Raw genomic sequence first — 26,473 nt, forward strand, 5'->3', positions numbered from 1 at the left:
CAAGTTTTTCGACGTTTGGATATAATCCAACGTAATAACTCCGGAGTTTCTCAATTTTCTGACAGATTTTAGTCTCCTCTTCACATGCCTTGAGGACTTCATATTGTGCATAGAACTGTTTATCTTGACGATCACAGTTTGATTATCACAGTTCATCAGGATAGGGGGTATTGGTTTTTCAACCATAGGTAAGTCCATCAAGAGTTCACGAAGCCACTCTGCTTCAACAGTGGCAGTGTCTAATGCTGTGAGTTCTGCTTCCATAGTTGACCTCGTTAAAATGGTCTGCTTGCAAGACTTCCAGGAAACAGCGCCACCACCAAGTGTAAAAACATAACCACTTGTGGCCTTAATCTCATCAGCATCAGATATCCAGTTTGAGTCACTATAACCCTCCAGTACCCTTGGATACCCGGTGTAGTGAATCCCATAGCTCGCGGTGCCTTTCAAATAGCGCATAACTCTCTCAAACGCATGCCAATGATCATCTCCCGGTTTTGACACAAACCGACTTAGCTTGCTCACAGCAAAAGAGATGTCAGGCCTCGTGGCACTCGCCAAATACATAAGCGAGCCAATAATCTGAGAATACCTCAGTTGATCTCTAGCAATCCGTCGATTCTTTTGAAGCAACACACTAGCATCATATGGAGTTGGAGAAGGCGTGCAGTCGCTATACCCAAAACGACTCAAGACATTTTCCACATAATGAGACTGAAGCAGTGTGATCCCACCATTCTCATCTCTCAACAGCTTGATGTTTAAGATAACATCAGCTACTCCTAGATCCTTCATCTCAAAACAGCGAGATAAGAAATCCTTAACCTCCTTGATTAAATCAAGTTTGGTTCCAAAGATCAATATGTCGTCGACATACAGACAAAGAATAACTCCTTCGCCCCCACCATAGAGATAGTACACGCACTTGTCACCATCGTTTACTACAAAGCCGGCAGCAGTTAATGTTCTTTCGAACTTCTCATGCCACTCCTTAAGAGCTTTTTTAAGGCCATATAAAGACTTTAATAACTTGCACACCTTTTCTTCCTGACCAGGTACTACAAAACCATCTGGCTGATCCATGTAAATTTCCTCCTTCAACTCTCCATTGAGGAAAGCCGTCTTAACGTCCATTTGATGAACGAGCAGACCATGTGAGGCAGCCAGTGATAGTAGCACCCGAATTGTGGTCAGTCTAGCCACGGGTGAGTAAGTATCAAAGAAGTCTTCACCTTCTTTCTGGGTATAACCCTTGGCCACAAGCCGTGCCTTCTACTTTTCAATCGTACCATCAGGTCTAAGCTTCTTCTTGAACACCCACTTACATCCTACAGGTTTGCACTCATAAGGACGGTTAGTGATCTCCCAGGTACCGTTAGCTAAGATGGAATCCATCTCGCTACGTACAGCTTCCTTCCAGTAGTTAGCATCAGGAGATGCATAGGCTTCTGAAATAGTCCTGGGTGTGTCATCCACGAGGTACACAATGAAATCATCACCAAAAGACTTTGAAGTCCTCTGTCTCTTACTCCTCACAGGAGTTCCATTGTTACCCTTAACAGGATTCTCAACGTGTTCCATCGCAATGGTGGGTTCAGGAATTACAGTGAATTCCTCACTAGATGGAGTAGGTATCTCCTGATTTGATGAACTCGACATATCCTTCATAGGAAATATGTCCTCAAAGAAAGTTGCATCATTTGATTCCATAATTGTATCAACATGCATGTCGGATACCTCAGATTTTATTATCAAAAATCTATAGCCGATGCTATGAAAAGCATAGCCCAGAAGAAGACAATCCACGGTTTTTAGTCCAAGCTTGCGCTTCTTGGGAATTGGTATATTGACTTTCGCCAAACAACCCCAAGTACGTAGGTAAGAGAGTTTCAACCTTTTCCTTTCCCATTCCTCAAATGGAGTCATGGTCTTATGCTTTGTGGGAACTCGGTTTAGGACATGACACGCAGTCATTAGCGCCTCCCCCCACCATTCCTTGGATAGACCCGAAGTGTCTAACATGGTGTTAACCATATCAGTTAGAGTTCAGTTCTTTCTTTCGGATACCCCATTTGACTGGGGTGAGTAGGGAGGCGTCCTCTCATGGATTATACCATGTTCCGCACAAAACAGATCAAATTCATTGGAAAAATACTCTCCACCACGATCGGACCTAAGACGTTTAATTTTTCGATCAAGTTGGTTCTCTGCCTCAGCTTTATAGTTTTTAAAGAAAGTCAAAGCATCATCTTTTGATTTCAGAAGATACACATAACAATATCTAGTGGAGTCATCAATCAACGTCATGAAGTATCTCTTTCTACCTTTTGTCAACACGCCATTCATCTCACAAAGATCAGAATGTATAAGCTCTAGTGGCGCCAAGTCTCTTGCCTCTGCAGTCTTATGGGACTTGCGAGGTTGCTTAGCTTGCACACATACTTGGCACTTGGAGCCTTTGACAATAGAGATTTTCGGAATTAAATTCATACCATGTGGGCACTAGAACCTCCCTCAGCAACTCGAGTACGTGTGTCCTTTGCTCTCGCCTTCTCTTCAACATCAAGAGTACCAATGAGATCCGCAACGGAAAATTCCTGTCTCTTGTGTTTCAGGGAAGTAGCAAAATTGTTCCACGAAGGTGGAAGCTTGGCAATGATGCCTCCGGCAACTAATTTGTCCGGCAACACACACTTGAAGTACTCAAGTTCTTTTGCGAGCGACTGTATCTCATGAGCCTGCTGTACAACAGGGCGCTCATCAGTCATCTTGTAGTCATAGAATTGCTCCATGACGTACAACTCGCTGCCGGCGTCCGAGGCACCAAACTTGGCCTCGAGCGCAGCCCACATGTCCTTGCCGTTGTCAAACGACATATACGAATCCACAATGGAGTCATCAAGAACACTCAGAAGAGCGCCTTTAAAGAGGGTATCGATCTTCTCAAAAGCTTCCAACTGTGTTGGATTAAGATCGCCCTCAGGCTTGCCCTTGGTGGCATCATAGCAGCCCATGGTCTGAAACCAGTAGACTGCTCTCGTGCGCCACCTCTTATATTGCGCCCCCTTAAAGGCAGGCGGCTTCAGATGCGCAGCAAAACCACTCGGAGTAAATTGCCTATAATCAGGTTTTTGGATTGTTGGAAATATGAGCAAATTACTACGAGATTTAATCCGAATAAACAGAAGATAAATCATGACAACAGCAGCAGAGATTAAACTAGTCATGCGAACTAGCATAGCAGATGAACATATCACATCTAGGGCACATACTAGAAACATGAATTCTACCACGATCTCGAACAGGAAGGATAGAATCACATACGGTGCAGCGGGTGCAGCACCGCCGGCGTTGACGTTGTCGCCCATGTCGTCGAGGACGAGGTTGCCGAGGTCGGGGAAGAAGTCGTCGTTCGCGAAGTCGTCGCTGCCAGCAGTCGCGCGAGTGCGCTCCCCAAAAACCTGATCGCCCCTCTCCCGTACAGGATCACGAGAGGCGGGGTTCCGGAGGCCTGCTGTCCCCGCCCCTCTCCCGTACAGGATCACGAGAGGCGGGGTTCCGGAGGCCTGCTGTCCCTTCTCGCGGTGCACGCCGGAAGAAGGGATGGAGAAGACTTGCTTGGCGGCGCAATGATCTGGAATAGTGGTGAGAAACCATAGTCGTGACGAGGTGTGGCGTGGCGTGGCGAGGCGAGCGAGGAGGAGGAGCGCCCGTGTAGGTCTCCTCTTTTCATGCTCATACAAGTGGTAGAAGAGCTCATCTTATAAAGAGGTGCAACTCTCTCTCAACTTTCGGGGTGGGACTAAACTTTAGCCTCACTCACTCCACTCACTTGTGTGCATAAATGGGTCAAGAGAATTTTGGAATTTTAGTTGGGCTTTGGGCCAAAGGCCTACTAGCAAAATTCCAACAGCACCTGTCCCTAATGCAGTGTAGATGAACTTATAACATGATAATTGATTGATACATGTATGGCTTACAGGCTTAGCCTTGCACCTGTACCTAATGCAGTGGAGATAAACATGCATGTGAGCCTTTTTTTTCGAGGGTGCATGTGAGCCTGGATTCCAGAAAATACAGCTAGCGATTGTCCATTGGATTCCATGGACCAAAACCTTTTCGAGGCCCGAAAGGTGAACCACATCACGAGATGCCCCCAAGGAGACAATGATGCTAATCTAACTGTAACTTGCTCCCAGCACAAGCATATGGACCAGTCACTTCCAGCACACATCAAATTTTTGAACACGGCCCACGAATTAATCATTGTCCTTTTTTCTACGGCCTTGTCTCCCTGGCTAGAGGCATCACTGTTGATTGGGCAAAATGGTATGATATCCCATTGTCCTGTTCAAGGATAGTGTTCTCTTTGGCAGCCATTTCAACAATTCTGCACCCGCAAAAAAAGAGAAGAAAAACTCTCGCAACAAGTTGACACAGGGAGAAGATAGTATTGCTCTCTTCAAACTTGCCCATAAGGATAGCAATGGATTGGGTTTGGATCGGGTTGAACAATCTCAAATCCATATCCATGTCCATGAAGACAGTCTTTGTCCGCCCATGAAAAAAATTCATGGGTGAAAAATTGTGTCCATGTCCAAATCCGATGGATATCCATACCCATTGGATATCCATTGGATCATCTCGAGACATATAAATAATATATAACACAATATTAACATAAACTCTTCCATTCCTCACCTTGTGGTAGGCTAGGCTTCACTTATGGTAAATCAACATCCACTAACAACCTAAGATCATATAGTATTTTTCTAACAGATGAGAATGACGAGTCATTTAAGAAGGAGGTAAAAATAAGGGAAGGGGTGTTGGAGTATGTTATAGAGGGGATTGAATGTCAACTACAAAAAGTTACGATGGGGATTGTGTAATTTCTTATGCATGTTTTAGATTAAAAAAAGTGTAAAATTGTTGTGGGACATATGACCATGGGGCAGGGATAGCAGATTTTCCTCCATTAAGTCATACTATCGGGTTAGGTTTGGGTATATCCATGGGTACAAGATTATATCCATGCCCTATCCACGAACAATTGGGTCGGATTTGGGCGCCGCCCATGAACACAAAAGCATATCCAAACCCTATCCATTCGGTTCGGATATCCATGTCCATGGATAAAATTGCCATCCTTACTTGCCCACACACGGAGATCGCTGCAAGCATAAAACCAAAAGATGGGAGGAGAACAATCTTGTTTCTTGCCAACGGGTCACTAGAAGCCGTTGATCCATTTGTAGGCCAGATAAGAGCATCGAAGCGGCAAGTCCACGTCCTTTTATTTAGGCCTTTTCACTATGTTACCGGCGCGGCGGCGCCACATTGGTCAAGAAAATGTCACATCATCACCAATGCCTGAAAAAAAGTTATAGCACTAGCTTCATCATGTAGGGCACCATTTTGTGTGTGTGTGTGGAAATCCTTATAAAATAATTGATAAACAAGTCCATTGATCTAGCTGCCAGGGCCATTCGAGCCAGTTTTGGAGAATTTGGCACCAGAGCACCTACTTGCTTCAATGCCTGGAGTTGTGTTTGTGGCTCCGGTTGGGCAATGTAGGGCATCGATGCTCAAAGACTAGACACCAATTTTGGTCTACATAGTGCAGGGCCTTATACACCTTGTAGCTGCAGGGATGCGAAGAGGCCGAGCGAGGACCCCTCGAGTTGAGCTGAGCTAGCTCAAGGGCAAAGAGGGTTGCAAGGGGCACATGCTCCCCCTCCCATGCTCCTTGTGGAGTAGCCGGGGTGCGGGGAAAGGGGATGGAGTCATTGTGAGAGACCAACATGTTGGGTCGATGCAGACTGTAGACGCGTGTCAAGTTTCTCATCTTGTTTTTCTTTCTTTTTTCTTTTTGTGGGGGGTCGCTTCTGTTGTTTTCAACATTGTACTTTTTTCCTTCATCTATATAAAAATTTCTTGTTGTTTCTTCTTTTTGGTTTCATATAATAATTAATATACCTCTAAAACCCAATATAATTTATAAAGAATAGATATGTATCGGTCATGCTCTCGAAGAAAGAAGGGGTCATGCTATTTATTTATTCCACCTTTCATGTACCCCCTTGCATTTTTTTCTTCTAAATTATGTTCAACCTCATATCACCTAGAACAAGTCATGGACTTTTTCACTGGAAGAAAGTCTCATGGACACTTTCTCAAGCAAATAAGAACAATACAATAGTGAGTAATGGTACGTGATGAGATCACTGCTAATGAATGGTGGGAGTGTGAATAATGTTGTGGATTTGAGCTCTATTTTTCTCTCGGCACTTCAAATTTTCTTCTTATCTCTCGTTCATGTTTTCTTTGTTCTGCCGACTCTATTTGTCGCTTATCACCAAATCACGCGGTGGGACGAGACCCATGTAACGCTTCATGCTCTCGGGCCGAACGGTCTTGACGTATTTGTAGTTTGATTGGTTTTTAGTCAGTTTCTATATCAGTACTCAATTCTTAATAAAAAATCAAAATAAAAATCATATATCTGAAAAAAAGTTCGTCCCAAATTTGATTGTTTTCCATCAATTTATAAAAATATCCATATTTTTAAATGTTTATGATTTTCAAAAACTTTATGAATCTTAAAATGGTCATGGATTTAAAAATTGGTGCTAGCTTACAGATTTAGTGTGTTTCCTCTTGTTTGCCTGGTAAGGATTTTTCCCCTCTCCCCTCTCTTATTCTTTTGTCATCATGATTTTCATAAAAACGCCTCAAATATCACATCTCTTATTGCCTTACCCAAAAAATTATGTTCTTACCAAATAAAATCCTACTTTTACATGACCACATTAAATTGGGAAACTAAATCGGTGCCAATATACCAGACTATTTATAACCTATTGCAACGCACGAAGAATCCTGTCGATACAAATTTATGCCCCGCAATTTACACTTTTCCAAGTTCAGTAACTAAAATGATCTTGTTGAGAAGTTTCTGTACATGTCTTCATAATTATCAGGGAAATTTAGGTGAAACCGACTCCACATTCCGTGGATCTAAACATAACAAAAAACTAGTTCCTCCATTCACAAATATAAGATGCTCTAGTGAATCGACTGTACACAAACACATTATTAAACAGTTTATATTAAAATATTCAAAACATATTATATTTAGAATGAAGAGAGTACTGTATTTGACTATTCTTTCCAGCATATACACCTTAAACAATTATGGGTGTGCGTGCACGATTGCGTGTTCTAACGTGGATGTCAAAGCTGACAACGAAATCCGACAGAAGTGCCAACAAGATGAAAAAACAAAAAAAAAATCAGTTACAAAATGTTGGAACACCTTGCTTTCCAAAGTTAGAAAAAATTGAAACAACTCTGCTTATTGCATCTTAGGCGTATGTGTAATTTTACATGGGCAGCAAATTATTCAGCCATTCCCCGAAGAAAAGAAAAATGGGACGCAAGCAAATCCTGAACCTACTTACAGAGAAGAATGAGGAAGAAAAGAAAGAATCGTGGCTCTTGCTTCAAGACAGGAAACACGTCGACAGTAATAATTCCCAAAACAAAAATGGTGCTAGTAGCTTTCAGCTTCAGTGCGTCTTGCTCTTCTTGGCGAGGTGAGGAAACGCGCCGAGGATGTTGTGCGCCCGCAGGTCCTGCCTCGTCAAGATCCCCACAAGCGGAGATATCTGCACACCAAAATGGATCCATCATCACATCCAAATCCAAATGTGCAAGAACAGTTTGATGATGCTTGAAAAGCCATTGGAGTTGATTTTGGACTCACCTCGGGGCCCTGGTACTTGGGCATGATGAGCATGTGCCGGAGCGCGACGGAGCGGAACAGCACCACGGCCTTGGCCACCGACATGGTCTCCACCACGGTGTAGGGCGTCGTGTTGGTGAACGGGTGGAGGTCGATGTACATCTCCAGCTCCTCCGGCGTCAGCTCCAGGTCGTCCATCTTGCAGTTCTTGTCGGCGAGCTCCACCGACGAGAACCGCTCCCTGGCCTCCCACTCCTCCGTCCTCCTCTTCTCCAAAAGGAACCACCGCTTCCTCAGCACCGCCACGAGGTGCGACCGGAGGACCAGCCCGTGCAGCTCCGACAGGCCGGGCCGCGGCCGGTCCACCACCGGGAACCCGTTGTGGCCGGTGTTCCGCAGCACCTCCAGGACGGTGGACACCTTCTCGACGACCTGGAGGCTGATGGTGCGCGGCTTGGCGGCGGCGAGCTCGCCCACGGTGAGGTCCTTCATCCACGGCTCCGGCTTGGGTTCTAGGAAGGGGAGCCCCTTGAGGTCCAGGATGATCTCGTAGATGCTGGGGTTGAAGGCGTCGCCGACGGTCTTGGCGATGAGCAGCACGAACATGGTCATGGGGAGGAGGAGGAGGTTGTTGGTCAGCTCCAGGAAGATGACGCAGAGCGAGACGGTCATCCTCATGGATCCCGACATGAGCGCCGCCGCGCCGAGCACGGCGTAGAGCCCGTGGTCGATGCTCGCCGCCACCGTGCTCTGGAGCACGAGCGCCACGATGCGGCCGTAGGCGGCGCCCATGAGGATGATGGGGAGGAAGAGCCCCGACGGCACGGCGATGCCGAAGGTGAAGAGCCCCAGCACGCAGTAGATGGCGAAGAAGATGAGCAGCGAGTCCAGCCGGAACTCGCCGGGGGTGCCCGTGGAGAAGATGTTGCGCGTCGCGTCCACGTTGGTGGCGTGCAGGAGGGTGGCCAGGTCGTTGTACTGCCCGGCGGGGCAGTTGAACTGCTTGAAGTTGCCGCTCCTCCCGGTGGCCGGGCACGCGGCGCCGAACGCCGGGTCGCACGGCGTGCACGGCACGGCGAACGGGAGCACGTACAGCCCCGCCGACGTGAACACGCACACGGCCAGCGCCAGCGCCAGCTTCGCCATCCGGCCCTTGTCGTTGATGAGGTTGTAGAGGCGGAGCACCATGTGGAGGACGTGGTTGTAGAGCGCGCCGAGGACGCCGCCGATGACGCCCACGAGCGTGACCAGGAGGAGGTCGCCCAGCCGGTACCGGACGGTGACGTCGCTGACGTCGAAGATGATGAGCCCGCCCTCGCCGAAGAGGCCGCACCGCCCCCCGCGGCACACCTCGATGAAGCCGCGCAGCACCACCACCACGGTGGCCGTGCTGAAGAAGGTGCGCCACAGCAGCGCGCTCCGCCACCACGTCGCCACCTCCTCCAGCGCGAACAGCACGCCGCCCACGGGCGACCGGAACGCCGCGCACACGCCCGACGACGCGCCGCAGGTGATGAGGTCCCGCCGGTCGCGGTCGTTGTTGAAGTAGCGCAGCCACCTCCAGCGGAGGCGGAACCGGCCGGAGCCGCCCTGGCTGAGCAGGTTGGCGAGGCACGCGCCGATGTGCACCAGCGGGCCTTCCTTGCCGAGATCCAGCCCCGACGACACCGCGCAGATGCTGCCTATGATCTGACCAAAGTACGGAAAAAATTCCATCCATTAATGTCTCTCTTGCAGCTTCGAGTATTCGCGTCACGCATTCCAAATGCAGAAAGGAATCAAGGCTTTATTATTAGTACCTTGACAATGAGCTGCGGCGCGCCGAACATGTTGGGCGTGTCGACGCCGTTGAGGTAGGCCTTGATCTCGGGGATGCCGGGGCCGGCGGCGGTGGGGGCGAAGACGACGCAGAGCACGGCGGCGATGAACGTCAGCACGAAGTTGAAGCCGGAGAAGTAGAAGAAGCCGGCCCAGTACCTGAATGCACAGATCGAACATAATCAATTCCCCGACCAGCAGCTCTGGTCCCGCCGTCTGTAGATAGATCTCGCCGTACCTCTTCTCCCTGACGAGGTGGACCATGTGGAGCATCTTGAGGCCGGAGATGTTCTCGATGGCGAGGTTGATGAGCGACGCGATGACGCCGGTGAGGAGCCCCACCAGGAACGCCAGCGACCACTTGAGGAAGATGTACTGCAGCACCTCCACGTTGGACCGGCTCCTCCAGTCGTGCTTGAACAGATCGTTCTCGATGATCCTGCGGACATGGCAGCTCAATTCACTAAGCAAGCCAACCAAATTGCACGAACAGAGTTGTAAGCTGGCACCCAAGGATGGATCGAGCGGTGGAATACTCACTCGTAGTCGAGGCTCTCGATGTGCGAGACCTTGGCGCCGACCATGGCGAGGTGGCTGGAGGTGAGCGTGTTGCTTCTCTTCAGCAGGGGCTTCTCCAGGGAGCTGATGCCGTCGCCGGCGCTCCCTGCAGGGTCCTCCGGGCTGTCGCCGACGCCATTGCCGTGCTTGAGACCAGGCGTCTCTCCGGCGAGCCCGAGCCCCGGGCTCTGGTCTTCCTCCATGCCTGTCCTGGCCGGCAACAGACCAGAGCTTTGTGGCCGGCCTGTTTCTTGGACCAGCTTGATCCGATCAAGATCTCAAGGTCAGGTCAAGGAGGATGGGATTGGCGTATGTATGTGCCCGTATATAAATGGGATCACGTGGACTTGCCGCGGCAATGCTCTTATCTGGCAGTTTATCTGTCTGGTCCGGCCCGCAAGTGGATCAACAACCAGTGGTGACCCGTGGAAGAAGAAGAGGAAGAAGTGGAAGAGAATTATTTCCTGTATTTCTTATGCTTGTAGCGATCCGAGTACGTGGGCAAGCTTGGAGACAGCGAAGTGAAATGGTCTGCTTGCTTGTTGGCAGAGAGATAAGACCGTGGAAGGAGGGGCAATGATTAACTTCGTGGGCCCCGACCGAGGGGGAAAATGCCATGTGGGTTGAAAGTGATTGGGCGATGCTTATGTTCCAAGTTACGGTTAGAGTAGTATCATTGTTCTTCTTGTTTTGGTGCATCATCTCATCATGTGTTGTTTACCCTTTTGGCATTGGAAGGGCTTTGGTCCATGGAATCTGATGGGCACTGGCTTGGCTAGCTGTGTTTTATGGAATCTAGGCTCGTATGCATGTTCATCTCCATGGTTTCACATGGGCAAAAGGAATGCACATTTTGGTGTTATGGATGTATCAACCGAGGCACATGAGCGACCATTCAATTTTAAGTTATTTAGGTTTTCACTAGACCCCAGGCGTCATGGGCGGCGGTCCGATCTGCACAAACTCCGGCCTGCTCCTCCTTGCAGCTACTAGAGGCCATCGTCGGGAGAAGTCTGTGCAACGGTGGCGGTGACGGAGGATCTCTGTTCTCGCATTGAGATGGCGGATGGCCGCTCCTCATATGGCGGCTGGCGGCGTGGTAGCATCGTCACGGCGGATCCCTGGTGGCGAACGTCAGATCTTCAGATGGCGAGGGTTGCCGGCATGCTCTCCGTCGATCAAAAGCAGATCAATTTAATTGGGTAGCAACACCCAAGAAGTGCCGTTTGTCGTGCTTCAGGTGGCATCTTGCCGGTGGTGGTCGGCTTCAGATGGTGATAACCACGACAGCTGACTGCCATCTGACGCGGTGTGTCTTTGATAACCACGGCAGCCGACTACCACCGGCAGGCGACATCTCCCTATTCTCATGCGTGTGCACGCTCTGGGAGATGTGTTCCAACCGCTCCTGATTGTTGCATCTGCCAATGCCTAGCACAAGGCACCAGGATGCCTGCCCTCTACTTGTGTTCCCAATCCGCTACAACCAGGCCATGAAGCCATCTTGCCGGTGGTAGTCGGCTGCCGTGGTTATCGAAGACACACCGTGTCAGATTGGCGATGACTTGAGGATGGCTTGGTGGTTTAGTCAGCGAAAACAATGACGCGACGATAACAACGAGTGACCAGTTGAGGAAGTGCGGCAATGGAGTGGGGTGGTAATGTACGGCTTGCCCCATCTTGGTGTCATCGTTATCATCGCATCATGCTTTGGAGCACAGGCGCGGGGATGAGGTTGTGACGGGGCGAAAATCGTCAGTACCCTCAGTAGGGTGCCGAGCGCGACTGAAAGTACCAGTGGAGCCCACATACACAGTTTACCCAGGTTCAGGCCTCCAGTGAGGAGTAATACCCTACGTCCAGTTTGTGATTATTATTCATGGTGGGGTACCTTATGTGAGGGATTACAATGGTGGGTTTAGATGCTACCGAGAGTTTAATCTATGAGAAAAGATGTGCCAGAGAGCCCCATAGCCCTCCACCTTGTATACAAATGGGGGCTAGAGTTTTACATAGAGGAGATGCCATCTTGGCCGCCACCCTGATGACTTGAGGGCCAAGATGGTCCTGGAGGGGCATGTTGGTCGCCTGGGGATCCCTTTTTTCTTTGACTCCTTGGTAGGCCTTGCAGGCTCCCCTGTCGAAGGCCATCCCCGGTGTATGACACCGTCATGTTGCTACAATATTCGGCTCTGTTGTGGGTTTTGGGGAATCTCACTTCGTCTAGTTTGCTTGCTATGGCGAGATGCAATCAATGGATGACTATTTGACGTAGAGGATATGGTTGTGCAGCAATAACGGTGGGATTTCTATGTCAGCGCATGTACTCCCTCCGGTCCTTTTTACTCTGCATATTAGAATTCCCTGAAGTCAAACTTCACAAAATTTGACCGTATTTATATATAAAAATATCAACATCTGCCATGCTAAAGTTATATAATATGAAACTTTAAGTCATGACACATCTAGTGGTATTGATTTCAGATTGTGAATGTTGGCACTTTTTTCTACAAAGTTGGCCAAACTTTACGAGGCTTGACTTCAGTCAAATCTTATATGCGAACTAAAAAGGACCGAAGGGAGTAGTTGTGGAATCGCACAAAAAATGGTGACAACAACACATGATTGACTCCGATTTTTAGTGCTTTTTGAGTACCCGGTCTTGAGCTCTGAGGTGAAAAACCTAGGTCTGACCCTAGTGGGTTATACTTGGCGATGACGATGTTTTACATCGTTACCATGTTGAAGGCATTGCTTGAACTTGTTCTTCAGGCTGAAAACCTTGAACCAGGCCTATGATTATTGGACCCAGTGACACCGACGCCTGAGCGCTGTTTCCTTGTTGAAGGTGTCGTTGTTGAAGAACATCGTTACCCTTGTGGACTCAAGAGATGGTTGGTGATACGTCCATTTTGCATCATGCTTCCATATCGATATTTATTGCATTGTGGGCTGTTATTACACATTATATCACAATACTTATGCCTATTCTCTTTTATTTTACAAGGTTTACAAGAAGAGGGAGAATGCCAGTAGCTGGAATTCTGGGCTGGAAAAGGAGCAAATATTAGAGACTTATTCCGCACAACTCCAAAAGTCCTGAAACTTCACGGGAGCACATTTCAGAATATATAAAAAATATTGGGCGAAACAAGTACCAGAGGGGGGCCACCCACCGTCCACGAGGGTGGGGGCGCGCCCCCTGCCCCGTGGGCCCCCTGGCAGCCCTCTGATGCCCATCTTCTGCTATATGAGGTCTTTCGTGGAGAAAAAATCATAAGCTAGGTCACGAGACGAAACTCCGCTGCCACGAGGCGGAACATTGTCGAAACCAATCTAGGGCTCCAGCGGAGCTGTTCTGCGGGGGAAACTTCCCTCCGGGAGGGGGAAATCATCACCATCGATCCTCTCATCGGGAGAGGGTCAATCTCCATCAACATCTTCACCAGCACCATCTCATCTCAAACCCTAGTTCATCTCTTGTATCCAATCTTTGTCCCAAAGCCTCAGATTGGTACCTGTGGGTTGCTAGTAGTGTTGATTACTCTTTGTAGTTGATGCTAGTTGGTTTATTCGGTGGAAGATCATATGTTCAGATCCTTTATGCATATTAATACCCCTCTGATTATGAACATGAATATGTTTTGTGAGTAGTTACGTTTGTTCTTGAGGACATGGGAGAAGTCTTGCTATAAGTAGTCATGTGAATTTGGTATTCGTTTGATATTTTGATGAGATGTATGTTGTCTTTCCTCTAGTGGTGTCATGTGAACGTGGACTACATGACACTTCACCATTGTTTGGGCCTAGATGAAGGCATTGGGAAGTAATAAGTAGATGATGGGTTGCTAGAGTGACAGAAGCTTAAACCCTAGTTTATGAGTTGCTTCGTAAGGGGCTGATTTGGATCCATATGTTTCATGCTATGGTTAGGTTTACCTTAATACTTTTTTTGTAGTTGCGGATGCTTGTAAGGGGGGTTAATCATAAGTGGGATGCTTGTCCAAGGAAGGACAGTACCCAAGCACCGATCCACCCACATATCAAATTATCAGAGTACCGAACGCGAATCATATGAGCGTGATGAAAACTAGCTTGACGATAATTCCCATGTGTCCTCGGGAGCGCTTTCCTTTATATAAGAGTTTGTCCAGGCTTGTCCTTTGCTACAAAAAGGATTGAGCCATCTTGCTGCACCTTATTTACTTTTATTACTTGTTACCCATTACAAATTATCTTATCACAAAACTATCTGTTACCGATAACTTCATTGCTTGCAGAGAATACCTTACTGAAAACTGCTTATCATTTCCTTCTGCTCCTCGTTGGGTTCGACACTCTTACTTATCGAAAGGATTATGATAGATCCCCTATACTTGTGGGTCATCAAGACTCTTTTCTGGCGCCGTTGCCGGGGACTGAAGCACCTTTGGTAGGTGGAATTTGGTAAGGAAAAAGCTATATAGTGTGCTGAAATTTACTGTCACTTGTTACTATGGAACATAATCCTTTGAGGGGCTTGTTCGGGGTATCTTCACCCCGACACTATAAAAAAAGACACATCCGTGACATTTTGGGCCGAACAATTTTTTTTCTGTCATACATATGACACTTCTATGACTATAATTGTGACAAAACCCGATATCATCATAGATGTGGTGGGCTCCAACTTCTATGACAAAAAATTATGACAGAAAATGGGTTTTTCGTCCTGGGCGGGGCGGAGACGCAGCTGCATGACATTCTTTGGGCCGTCCATGACGGAAAAAACCGTGGTAGAAGCGAGGGCGAGGAAAATTTCGGGGAGTTCCCGGTTACGGTGGGAGGTCGGGGGCCGAGCGATGCGCGCTTCTCTCGTACACGTACGCGCGCGTGTGCGAGGCGTGGGCTCTAACTGAACCCGAGCGAGGCGTTGGGCTCTAACTGAATTCGAGCAATTGCACTGCAGGCTATGCATTACTGAACCCGAGCGATCGATCGATGGCTGTTAACTGAACCAGATCGAGCGATTCCTTCGCTACTGCTGCTAACTGAAGCCGATCGATGCTGCCTCTGGATGAACAGTGAGCGTTGCAGGGGGGGTTGGATGAATACTTCTCGGTGGGGGTGGATGAACAGGACCCCGTGGTGTTGCCTCTGGATGAACAGGACCCCGATCGATCGAGCCGGTTGGGGCTGGATGAACAGGACCCCGTGGAGGGCTGGATGAACAGGACCACCCCGTGGAGGGCAGGATGAACAGTAGATGGTGGAGGGCAGGATGAACAGTAGCCCGTGGAGGGGTGGTTGAACAGGAGCCCGTGGAGAGGGCTGGTTGAAAAGTAGCCGGTAGAGTAGCGCGCGGTGAAGGCTGGATGAACAGGAGCCCGTGGATGAACAGTCGCAGGTGGAGGCTGGAGGAGGTCGACGGTGGATGAACAGTAGCTCGTGGAGGCTGGAGGGGGTCGACGGTGTAGATGAACAGTATCCCGTGGAGTCCCGTTTTGCGGGATGCCACACCCCTCCCGATGAACAGGACCCCCGTTTCGACCGTAGCGCTCCAACACAAGTCTGTTTCCTCCGTTTTGCAGTACGCTACACCCCTCCCGATGAACAGGACTCCCGTTTCGACCGTAGGAGGTCCGTTTCCTCCGTTTTGCGGTACGCCAGACCCCTCCCGATCAACAGGACCCCGTTCCGAACGTAGGAGGTCCGTTTCCTCCGTTGTGCGATACGCCAGGCCTCGTTTCCATCGCCTGTTCTGTCCAAGCCCTCCCGATGAACACGACCACGCATTCCGTTCCGACCCAGCCGGTTGGCTCCCACGCGTTCCGTTGCCTCCCGATGAGCACGACGCATTCCGTTGCCTCCCCATGAACACGACCCATTCCGTTGCCTCCCCATGAACACGACGCATTCCGTTGCCTTCCCATGAACACGACGACGACGCTGTTTCTCCGTTCCGACCCAGCCATGTACACGAGCCCTGGCTGTACGTATGCGCGAGTAGGCGTTCGAGACCCCGCCTGTATGTACACATACGTGGCCGTATTTTCTTTCTTGCACCCTGGCCGCTGTACGTACGTGTACATGCTACGTGCACGCAGAATGACAACGCTACGTATGCTTCGACCAGGTGGGTCCCGACTGTCAGGCACTTCCTTGCCTGCGAAGATGTAGCTGGTGGGTCCCAGCAGTCAGACGGCGAATCGTTTTTTTTGCCCGGACGCACTTCCTTGCGTGCGAAGATGTAGCTGGTGGGTCCCAGCAGTCAGGGGGAAACGTTTTTTTTCCGCAAAATACAGTGGCCCGTCCGGTGGGTCTCAGCGGTGAGGTGGAGGAATCATTATTTTCCACGTAATAAGGAGGCACTTCCTTGCTGCGGCCGTGGACCCAGCTGTCAGCCTCTCCACGTACAGTCCACGTCCGATGGAAGTCGTTTCTTAACCACGTTGACCACGCCGCGCCGAGAGCACCAGGGCGGTGGATGACGGCGAGGCCTAGGAAGGGGACGACACGGAGGCAGAGAAGACTCGACAGTTGTTTCCCACACGGAGGGGAGTACGACTGTACGAGGGTTTACTGGTTCGTCTGCCACCGCCGGAGAATAACAGCAGGTGTGGGTGAGTAGAGGGATGGCTAGGCCAGCGATGGGAGTACGGTTGGGCGGTGAGGCCTGCGCGGCAGCACAGCCGGTCGCGAGGAGGAGGGAGCAGGCAGTCCCGCCGGCGCTTGTTTGAGCGGCTGGAGCAGGAAGAGCAGAGATTGAAGAAGCACGACGGCCGTTGGATGGACATCCAACAGTCAGTGCTTGTGCGTCAACCTTTTTTTTAGGGAAGCCTCAAATCTGTGGAAAACAGCATACAACCCATCTGCCATTATTTCTAATAATTTACAGCCCATTTGCTAATTCATAAGGTTTTTTTGGAGCCCATATTCTTATTGTTAGCAATACAGCCCATATTATGGCAACAATTAAAAAATTATACGAAATTTTGCATATTTCGGTGCGGTCCGAACTATTTTAATCCCGAAATTTTGACTCACATTCAAACTGATTTTAAAAATAAATGTATATCAATATAAAATCCAACAAATTCTCCACGCATAAAAATTAATGTAATTTAATATCTTGAAATGAAAAAAAAAGATATTTGAAACTAATTGCCGGTTTGATGTGTTTTAAAAATGTACAACCCATTTCTCATTACTGATGGGCCATTTTCTCGGCCAGCCGAATGAAAGCTCTCCTCGTCTTGAAAGATTTGCAGCTCAACAGGCCTGACAAAGCGACTTACTTGGCAAATCACAATAAAACTGGGTTGTGGCCGTGGACCCAGCTGTCAGCCTCTCCACGTACAGTACTCTTCCGATGGAAGTCGTTCCTTGACCAGATTGACCACGCCGTGCGGAGAGCACCACGGTGGTGGAAGACGGTGAGGCCTAGGAAGGGGACAACGCGGCAGTGGAAGCCCGCGCGGAGAGGACTACGAGGGTTCACTGGTTCGGCTACGGTGTGAGGCTGCCGTCGCCGCAGGGCTTGGTCAGCGGTGGGAATAGTAGGCGGCGGTGAGGCCTCTGCGGCAGCACAGCGGCCACGGGAGGCAGGAGCATGCGGCACGACCGGTGCTGCTTTGGGCGGCTGGAGCAAGAAGACCAGAGGTTGAAGAAGTACTACGGCCGTTGGATGGACATCGTACGGTCACTAGAGCTAGAATCGTTCATATTGACTAAGTTGACAAAGCCCTTCGTCCCCGTCAACTTAGTAGGCCCACAAGTCAGCCTCCCAGCAAGGTGGGTCCCAGCTAGCCGGGGGAGTATTCATTTTTTGTGCGTAATAAGGAGGCACTTCCGGTGGGTCCGAGCTGACAGCGGGGGGGGGGGGGGATGTTTTTTCGCAAAATACGGTGGCCCGTCCGGTGGGTCCCAGCAGTCAGGGGGAAACGATTTTTTTCGCAAAATACTGGTGGCCCGTCCGGTGGGTCCCCGCTGTCAGGTGGAGGAATAATTATTTTGCACGTAATAAGGAGGCACTTCCTTGCTGCGGCCGTGGACCCAGCTGTCAGCCTCTCCACGTACAGTCCACGTTCGATGGAAGATGTTCCTTGACCATGTTGACCATGCCGCGCCGAGAGCACCAGGGCGGTGGACGACGGCGAGGCCTAGGAAGGTGACGACGCGGAGCCGGGGAAGACGCAGCAGTGGATGCCCACGCGTAGAGGAGTACGAGGGTTCACTGGTTCACTGCGGTGTGAGGCTGCCGTCGCCGCAGAATAACAGGGGGTGTGGGTGAGTAGAGGGATGGCCTAGCCAGCGGTGAGAGTAGTAGGGGTCGGTGAGGCCTCCGCCGCATCGCAGACGGCCACGGGAGGCAGGAGCACGAGGCACGACCGGCGCTGGTTTGGGCGGCTGGAGCAAGAAGACCAGAGGTTGAAGAAGCACTACGGCCGTTGGATGGACATCGTACGGTCACTGGAGCTAGAATCGTTCATATTGACTAAGTTGACAAAGCCCTCCGTCCCCGTCAACTTAGTAGGCCCACAAGTCAGCCTGCCACTAAGGTGGGTCCCAGCTAGCAGGGGGTATTCATTTTTTTGTGCGTAATAAGGAGGCACTTCCGGTGGGTCTGAGCTGACAGCAGGGGGAACATTTTTTTTCACGAAATACGGTGGCCCGTCGGGTGGGTCCCAGTAGTCAGGGGCAAACGTTTTTTTCACGATATACTGGTGGGCGTCCGGTGGGTCGCTGCTGTGAGGTGGAGGAATAAATATTTTCCGCGTAATAAGGAGGCACTTCCTTGCGGCTGCCGTGGACCCAGCTGTCAGCCTCTCCACGTATAGTATTCTTCCGATGGAATTCAGTCGCTGACCACATTGACCACGCCACGCCGACAGCAGCACGGCGGTGGAAGACGGCGAGGCCTAGGAAGGGGACGACGCGGAGCCGGGGAAGACGTGGCAGTGGATGCCCACGCGGAGAGGAGTACGAGGGTTCACTGGTTCGGCTGCGCTGCCATCGCCGCAGAATAACAGGGGGTGTGGGTGAGTGGAGTGGAGGGATGGCCTGGCCAGCGGTGGGAGTAGTATGGGGGCAGTGAGGCCTCCGCGGCAGCATAGCCGGCCATGGGAGGCAGGAGCAGGCGGCACGACCGGCGCTGCTTTGGGCGGCTGGAGCAAGAAGACCAGAGGTTGAAGAAGCACTACGGCCGTTGGATGGACATCGTACGGTCAGTCGAGCTAGCATCGTGCATATTGACTAAGTTGACAAAGCCCTTCGTCCCCGTCAACTTAGTAGGCCCACTATACTGGGTCCCAGCTAGCAGGGGGAGTATTCATTTTTTTGTGCGTAATAAGGAGGCACTTCCTTGCGTGCGAAAATATAGCTGGTGGGTCCGAGCTGTCAGCGGCGGTAACATTTTTTTCGCGAAATACAGAGGCCGTTTTGGTGGGTCCCAGATGTCAGGTGGAGGAAATCATTATTTGCGCATAATAAGGAGGCATTTCCTTGCGTGCGGCCGTGGACCCAGCTATCAGCCTCTCCACGTACACTCCACTTCAGATGCATGTCGGTCGTTGACCACGCTGACCACGCCACGCCGAGAGCACCAGGGCGGTGGACGATGGCGAGGCCTAGGAAGGGAACGACACGGAGGCAGGGAAGACTCGGCCGTTGTTTTTGTTTCCCACGCGGAGGGGAGTACGACTGTACGAGGGTTTACTGGTTCGTCTGCCGTCGCCGGAGAATAACAGCAGGTGTGGGTGAGTAGAGGGATGGCTAGGCCAGCGATGTGAGTACGGTGGGCCGGTGAGGCCTGCGCGGCAGCGCAGCCGGCTGCGGGGAGGAGGGAGCAGGCAGTCCCGCCGGCGCTTGTTTGAGCGGCTGGAGCAGGAAGAGCAGAGATTGAAAAAGCATGACGGCCGTTGGATGGACATCCAACAGTATACAAGCCATCTGTGGAAAGCCTCAAATCTGTGAAAAACAACATACAGCCCATGTGCCATTATTTCAAATAATTTACAACCCATTTGCTAATTCTTACGGGTTTTTTTGGACCCCATATTCTTTATGTTAGCATTACAGCCCATATTGTGGCCACGGTTAAAAAATTATACGGAATTTTGCATATGTCGGTGCGGTCTGAACTATTTTTAATCCCGAAATTTCGAGTCACATTCAAACTAATTTTAAAAATAAATGTATATCAATATAAAATCCAATAAATTCTCCATGCATAAATATCAATGCAATTAAAAATCTCGAAATGAAAAAAAGATATTTGAAAATAATTGCCGGTTTGATGTGTTTTAAAAATGCACAGCCTATTTCTCATTACTGATAGGCCATTTTCTCGGCCAGCCAAATGAAGCTCTCTTCGTCTTGAAAGATTTGCAGCCCAGCAGGCGTGATAAAACGACTTGACAAATCACAAAAGAACTAGGCTAGCCATTTTCAGAAAGAAAAAAAACTATTGAGCTGGTCTATGGTAAACATAAAAGAAAAGGCTGTCTAGACAGGCCAGAGTGTCCCGCACAGCCCAGTTGACACCCTGCTTCCGTCTCAAAAACAAATTAGATAAATGCCACTCCAATTATGGCGATTCATAAAAATGCCACTGCAATTTTTGCAAACTTTGAAAAATGCCACTACAGTTTGGAAATTTTGAAAAACGCCACTCCAGACTTCGAAAAATGCCACTAGAAATGGCATGAAATGGCATTTTTCAAAGTTTGGAAATTACAGTGGCATTTCTCGGATACACCAGATTTGGAGTGGCATTTATCAAATTAACCCAAAACAAAAATAACTGGGCGAGCTGCTGGGTCCCTGGTGTCAGCCGCTCGTTGTGCAATTCTCTCGTTTATTGACTACGTTGACAATGGCATGGGACCCAGATGTCAGAAATCCACTAGGAGGAGCCATTTTTTATTGGCTTGAAATAAGGAGGCACTTGCTTGTGTACTGCCATGACCTTGGCGGGTCCCTGCTGTCATCCTCTCCACGTACAGTACCAGTTAGTCGTGCTTCAAAACTGATCGGCACGCCATTAAAAAAATAAAGGTCGATAACTAATGCGGCACCTCGGGCCAACGCGGCCAGATCGCATTTTGCACGAGAAATTACACACCATGTTTCGTTGACATGTGGTCCCGTTCTAACATATCAGTGAGACGACGACGAGTAGTAGGAGTATTTCCGAATGGACATGTAGGCCGAGGCGCCTCTTCGTGAACTGTGGCAAACTCGCAACCGTCCACCGACTCTTCGTCTTTCCATCTCGATTTGGAACTGCTGTCGCATGCTCTTCCTTTCCCTCCTCCATTTTCCTTCAACCCTTCACCCTTTCTTCTGCCATTGTTCGATCGTCTTCTCCATGGAGGGAACAGGACGAAAACGACCCTGTTATTCTTGCCCCGATCTAAAAGATGACGTGGTGGAGGAACTCATTGATCGGTGTGACGTCATCACCTCGGCTAGCATGGCAGGTTCGTTCAAACCCATTCTCGACTCAACTAATAACATCATTACAAAGAACCCAAGAGTCAAGGAGCGGTTTGATCTCCCCTATCTTCTTCGCCGTGACCCTGATGACTGGCGCCGGCACAACGGAGGCCTCGCCCTGTGCCAGTTGATGCCGCTTGATAATGATACGTATTATGTTAAGATGCCATCGCTTGAGGGCAAGGCTTGGGCGGGCGCAAATGGAGATTGGGTTGTTTACATTGGGTCCAACTGCGAGTGGGAACTTGTGAATGTGTACACTTTTCACCAGGTTCCACTTCCAAAAATCTCAGCACACTACCCAGAGGTTGAGCACACCGGTAATGTACGCACGTTCAAATATGATCATGGTGACTGTCTTCTACGGAAGATAGCAATTTGTCGAGTTCCCAACCGCTCTTGGAATTACAGCAACTATCAAGTTGTTGCTATCTTCGACAAGCTTGTTGCCGTCCTTCATGGTTCGACTTGATGGATATTGCTCAAAAATCAGTTTCTGTACACGGATGAGTACTGTGATGCAATTCAATATGAGGGCCTTGTGTTTGCTGCCACCACTGTGGCGCTGTTTTTGCATGGCATCCTAGTAGTTTCGGTACGTTTGTCTTCCACCGTAATTATAATTGTTTCATCCACATGCATGCGGGCTAGCAAGTTTCCCTTTACTAATTAACCTTCTTCTTGTGTTTCCAAGGTCCTGTGAACATCCCACCACCTATACTTGAAAATTTTTATAACCAAGGGGGAGATGACGATGGTGATGATCACGAGCATGAGGACGAGCAGCGCCCATATACTCTGTGGCGCCTGGCAACTAATTCCGATGGATCACCTCTTCTTGTGTGTATACAACCCACTGATGATGTTACTGCTAAGGAAGCAGGTGTCTCCCATGGTTGCACTCTCCGGACCTATTCCAACACCCGTTGCATGGTATTCGGGATGGATACTAGTGTGCTAGCACCAACTCCTTCTCCCTGGCACAGAATTGATAGTCTTGGAGAAAATTCGCTCTTCCTTGGACAAAACTATCCGATGATGGTGAAAGGCGATCCAACTGCTGTTGACACATTTATGAGAAGCAACTGTGTCTATACCTCGGACATTTGGGTGGTTCCCTACCCTGGTACTGATATAGTAGGCTGCTTTAGCCTGATGATCGGTCCTGCGTTGGTCTCCAGATCGACAACGGATGGCCCGTCCCAGAGAATCACTTGTGGTTCAAAGCAAGCGTTTCCAACGCTGCGGAATGGTTGAGTTGAAGTTCATTTCATGACTTGTTATTTGTTGTGTGGTGAAAACTTTAGTATTTATAATGTATCCTTGTTGTCGATGTGGGTTGATGACCTGTTGTATGTAATAAAATGATATGCCTGTGATAAACTTACTAAATTTATGAATGACTTTCGAGTCGCTTCTCTGAGTGAGTGGTGCGACGAGGCAAAAAATATTTTCCGAATACATAATTGTACGTGCATTGCAACAGGTTATCGGATGAGGCCAATCAACAATAGTAGTACACTATTTGTACTAGCTTCACATGCTTCGCGCGTCGGGCGGGTGTTTTTACTGTAGCCATATGTTAATGTGTTCTCTGTACGTAACCAGCACCTCGAATCCTTGATACTAGTACTATATAGTAGGAGTAAGTAGTAGGAGTAGTAGGGTGGCATGGGCCAGAACAAGCATTCACGTCCAGGAGTACGGCACATGCCACCACCACGACATCCATCTGATACCATATTATTTCTTGGAGTCCATGCTAGAGCAATCTCTTCAACCTCGTCGTTTCTCTAACTTCAGCCATCGCGCGGCGGGTGAGGTGGGGGTTTGCCGATAGTCGGTTTCCTTAACCGCGGTCCCACTTGTAAGGCCAACTCCAACGCACGACCCCAAATGCACCTCCGTTTTGCATGAACTCCAACGATAATTTTGACTAGAAAAGCAAGACCAAAGAAAACAAGAACCACAAGAATACATTTTACTACTCCTGTAAGTTGGATTAGTGCCTTCTCGATGCATTCATTGTTGATCTGCAGAGGCTTGATCTTGCGTGCTTCTTTCTTCTTCGAGTGTAAAGAAGTAGACGTTGCTTCCTCGCATCTAGTCTCATGTCTAGCCTCTATTCTAGTAGGAGTATGAACAAGTGCACTAATCTCATCCGAGAGCAGAACCGAAGATTTGGTCGAGTTCTTCCTCCTATTGCCGACACGTGGGACATCCAGCATCCAGGTCGTGTCATGAAATAAAATAGAGTGGTAGTTGAAGCCACGAGATGTGCATCTTGGGTTAAACTGTAAATAGAATCTTACTACTCTTGAGTAACTCCAAAAGCGGCCACCGAAGATCTTTATTGGATTTGTTTTTCATCACCAGCACGTCGAGGTGAAAGATGTGCAGGTTCAGTGGGTCCTCTTGCGTTTTCACTGACATGTGGGGCCGCATGTGAGCAAACAGACGATGGGCTCCGCGCGTCCGCTGGCTAGCTGAGAAGAGAGATAGAGGAGGGCTGAGCACGGACTGCAGGAAATTTGTTCTACGTACCTCGATATAGGCTCGATATAGTGGGGTGGCATGGGCCATAACTAGCATTCACGTCTAGCAGTACGGCACACGCCACCCACACGAGTCCCATCCGACACCAATTTTCTTGGAGTCCATGCTACAACCATCTCTTCTCCCTCCTATTTTCTCAGCCATCGTGCGGTGGGCGGGGTGGGGGTTTGCCGATAGTCGGTTTGCTTAACTGCGGTCCCACTTGTAAGTGAAAATGCAACACCGCACGCATTCCCGCTTGAGTAGTGTGCCGGACCAACCATGTGGGGGTGCGACGCGAACACGGCAGGCTTTTCCTTTTGAACTCGTAACTTGTAAAATTTGGTTCTGCTCCATGGCGCGACCGATAGATAGAAAATAACGATTTTGCCTAGAGTAATGAGAAGTTTGGTTCTGGCGCCGTTCATGCATGGAGTACGTACGAAAATTATGAAGTTGATGCGAAAGGTAAGCTAATTACTGTAGTATCATATACTACTACATGGATTTGACGGAAAGATAAAAATACATACGGATCCATCAACGTTCAACGACATCTTCACGCCCTAGTGCGCCGGGTCACCAACCGACGTGTGAGGAGCAGCGGCGTTGGCGGCGAGCTCAACGTGCTTCTGAACAGTGCCGTCCAAGGTTGCCCTGCGCTCCAAGAAGGCCAGCGTCCTATCGTCCTCCTCTTGCATGTAGTAGCCCTTGTGGACGATTTGTGCGTAGACGTGGGTGATTATGTCCTGCGCCAGGCGCTGCGCGGCGAGCGCGACCTCGAGGTGGACATTCTCCGGCGCGACGGCGGGCAACCGCAGAGCCACCAGTGCGTCCAAGAGGTTGTTACCATAGTGGCCGTTGAGGGTGGCGGGCATCGCAGAGCCTGGGCGTGTCGGCTGGAGGCTTACGTCAAAGTCGTCCGCAAGCTTCTTGACGACGGTGAACTTGTCGAGGAAACTGACGAGGACCTCGTCGAACAAGGAGACGAAGCTGTCGTCCAAGCGGCCCCTCACCCTGGTGGCCACAAGCAATACTACCTGGAGACGTTCCTCGGTGCCGGGCCGCAGGCCAGCGTCATGGACCATCTGGCACAGCCGGCTGATGCTTGCGCTCATCGCCTCCATGGGTCTAGCGTAGCTTCTAGTCAACTGATCTTGCGATTCGAGTGATCACTCAGCCCTTGGTTAGCGTGCGTAGGTGCGTAGGATTTCGTACTACTCCTTGGCCCTCTACTGCACCTGCCTTTGGCTATATGATAGGTGGGCCAGCCACCCCCTGGGGCTAAGTGTCATTCACCCAAAGGCAGTTGCCGTAAGTCAATGAAGCTGCGTCCCCCTCCGTGCCGGTGCAGTATAGTCATCTCACCGGACCTCTAGTTGGGGCCAAATGAGAGAAGTTTGATGTTTACTGGTTTATTGGTCCCCTTTGCATTTTGCGCCAAGTTTTGACCTTTGATTTAACTAATAAAATGTTAATGCATGTAAACAAAAATGTTGTGTAAGTCACCTTACGAAAACCAAATAATCCCAAAATATTTAGGCACGGTGCATTAACTCCCTCCTTGTTTCTTATTTCGTGACATATCAACCAATGAGAGATGTGGGCCGTGCATGCTTTCAATGACTTGAGACTACCAAACATGACATGCAGTGTTTAGTTCATTGCATGTAATCCTATTAGTACTCTAGTTAGGAGTAGCAAAAAAACATTAAGTTCTCTCGCCGATAGGAATAAAACAACATGTATTTATTTACAGAGGGAGTAGTACATTTTTGGTGACATGCATTACTAGATATTGCTAGTCAAATAATAAAATCCAGATGGATCGTGGTAGTACTCCTAAATCCAGACGGTGGTGCTACTAGTACTAGTAGTAGTACTACCAATGTAGTAGTAGGAGTACTAGCACTGTACTACCCGTTGGTCAAATTATTACGTGCTGCTCCTCACAATGAAGTGACAAGACCCTACGCCGGAGATGACACCTGAGTATAGGCGCCGTGTTCGGCATACCATAGTCAGCCTCACCGTCTGCAGTCACTATCATCATGGCTGTAGAGCTAGCCTGCTTACAACTAGCCCTGTTCAACATAATTTCCCATGCGTAGATGCCCGTGCATTGCACGGAACACCAAGATTGGGGGTGGACGGCTCCGGCAGCGACCATCGTGCCAGATTTTTCCACGGCCTTCTACTCCTAGATGTGGTGGGGAGGTGATGAGGCTGATTGTGAGAGACAAGGAGTTGTTTGTAAATAGGGAACAAGTGCGAGCATATTTTTGCAAAAATGGAGAAGCTTGGTTTGTATGCGTCAGATCTAGATCCGACGGCTAT

At 49.5% G+C, this 26,473-nt stretch overlaps 1 protein-coding gene across 1 annotated transcript; it reads right to left on the minus strand.

Annotated features, from left to right (window-relative positions):
• Positions 1-7,332: 7,332 nt before the first annotated feature.
• Positions 7,333-10,587, minus strand: LOC125517295 (chloride channel protein CLC-b). Its single transcript, XM_048682486.2, has 5 exons — positions 10,106-10,587; positions 9,804-10,004; positions 9,547-9,724; positions 7,769-9,436; positions 7,333-7,670 (listed from the first exon to the last, which is right to left on the minus strand). Exons 1-5 carry the CDS (start codon positions 10,324-10,326, stop codon positions 7,572-7,574), a joined length of 2,367 nt encoding a protein of 788 aa, XP_048538443.2. The 5' UTR covers positions 10,327-10,587; the 3' UTR covers positions 7,333-7,571.
• Between the last annotated feature and the right edge of the window lie 15,886 nt (positions 10,588-26,473).

Source organism: Triticum urartu, chromosome 6A (genome assembly GCF_056163025.1).
Source record: "Triticum urartu cultivar PI428250 chromosome 6A, HENAU_Tu73, whole genome shotgun sequence".
Taxonomy (NCBI): domain Eukaryota; kingdom Viridiplantae; phylum Streptophyta; class Magnoliopsida; order Poales; family Poaceae; genus Triticum; species Triticum urartu.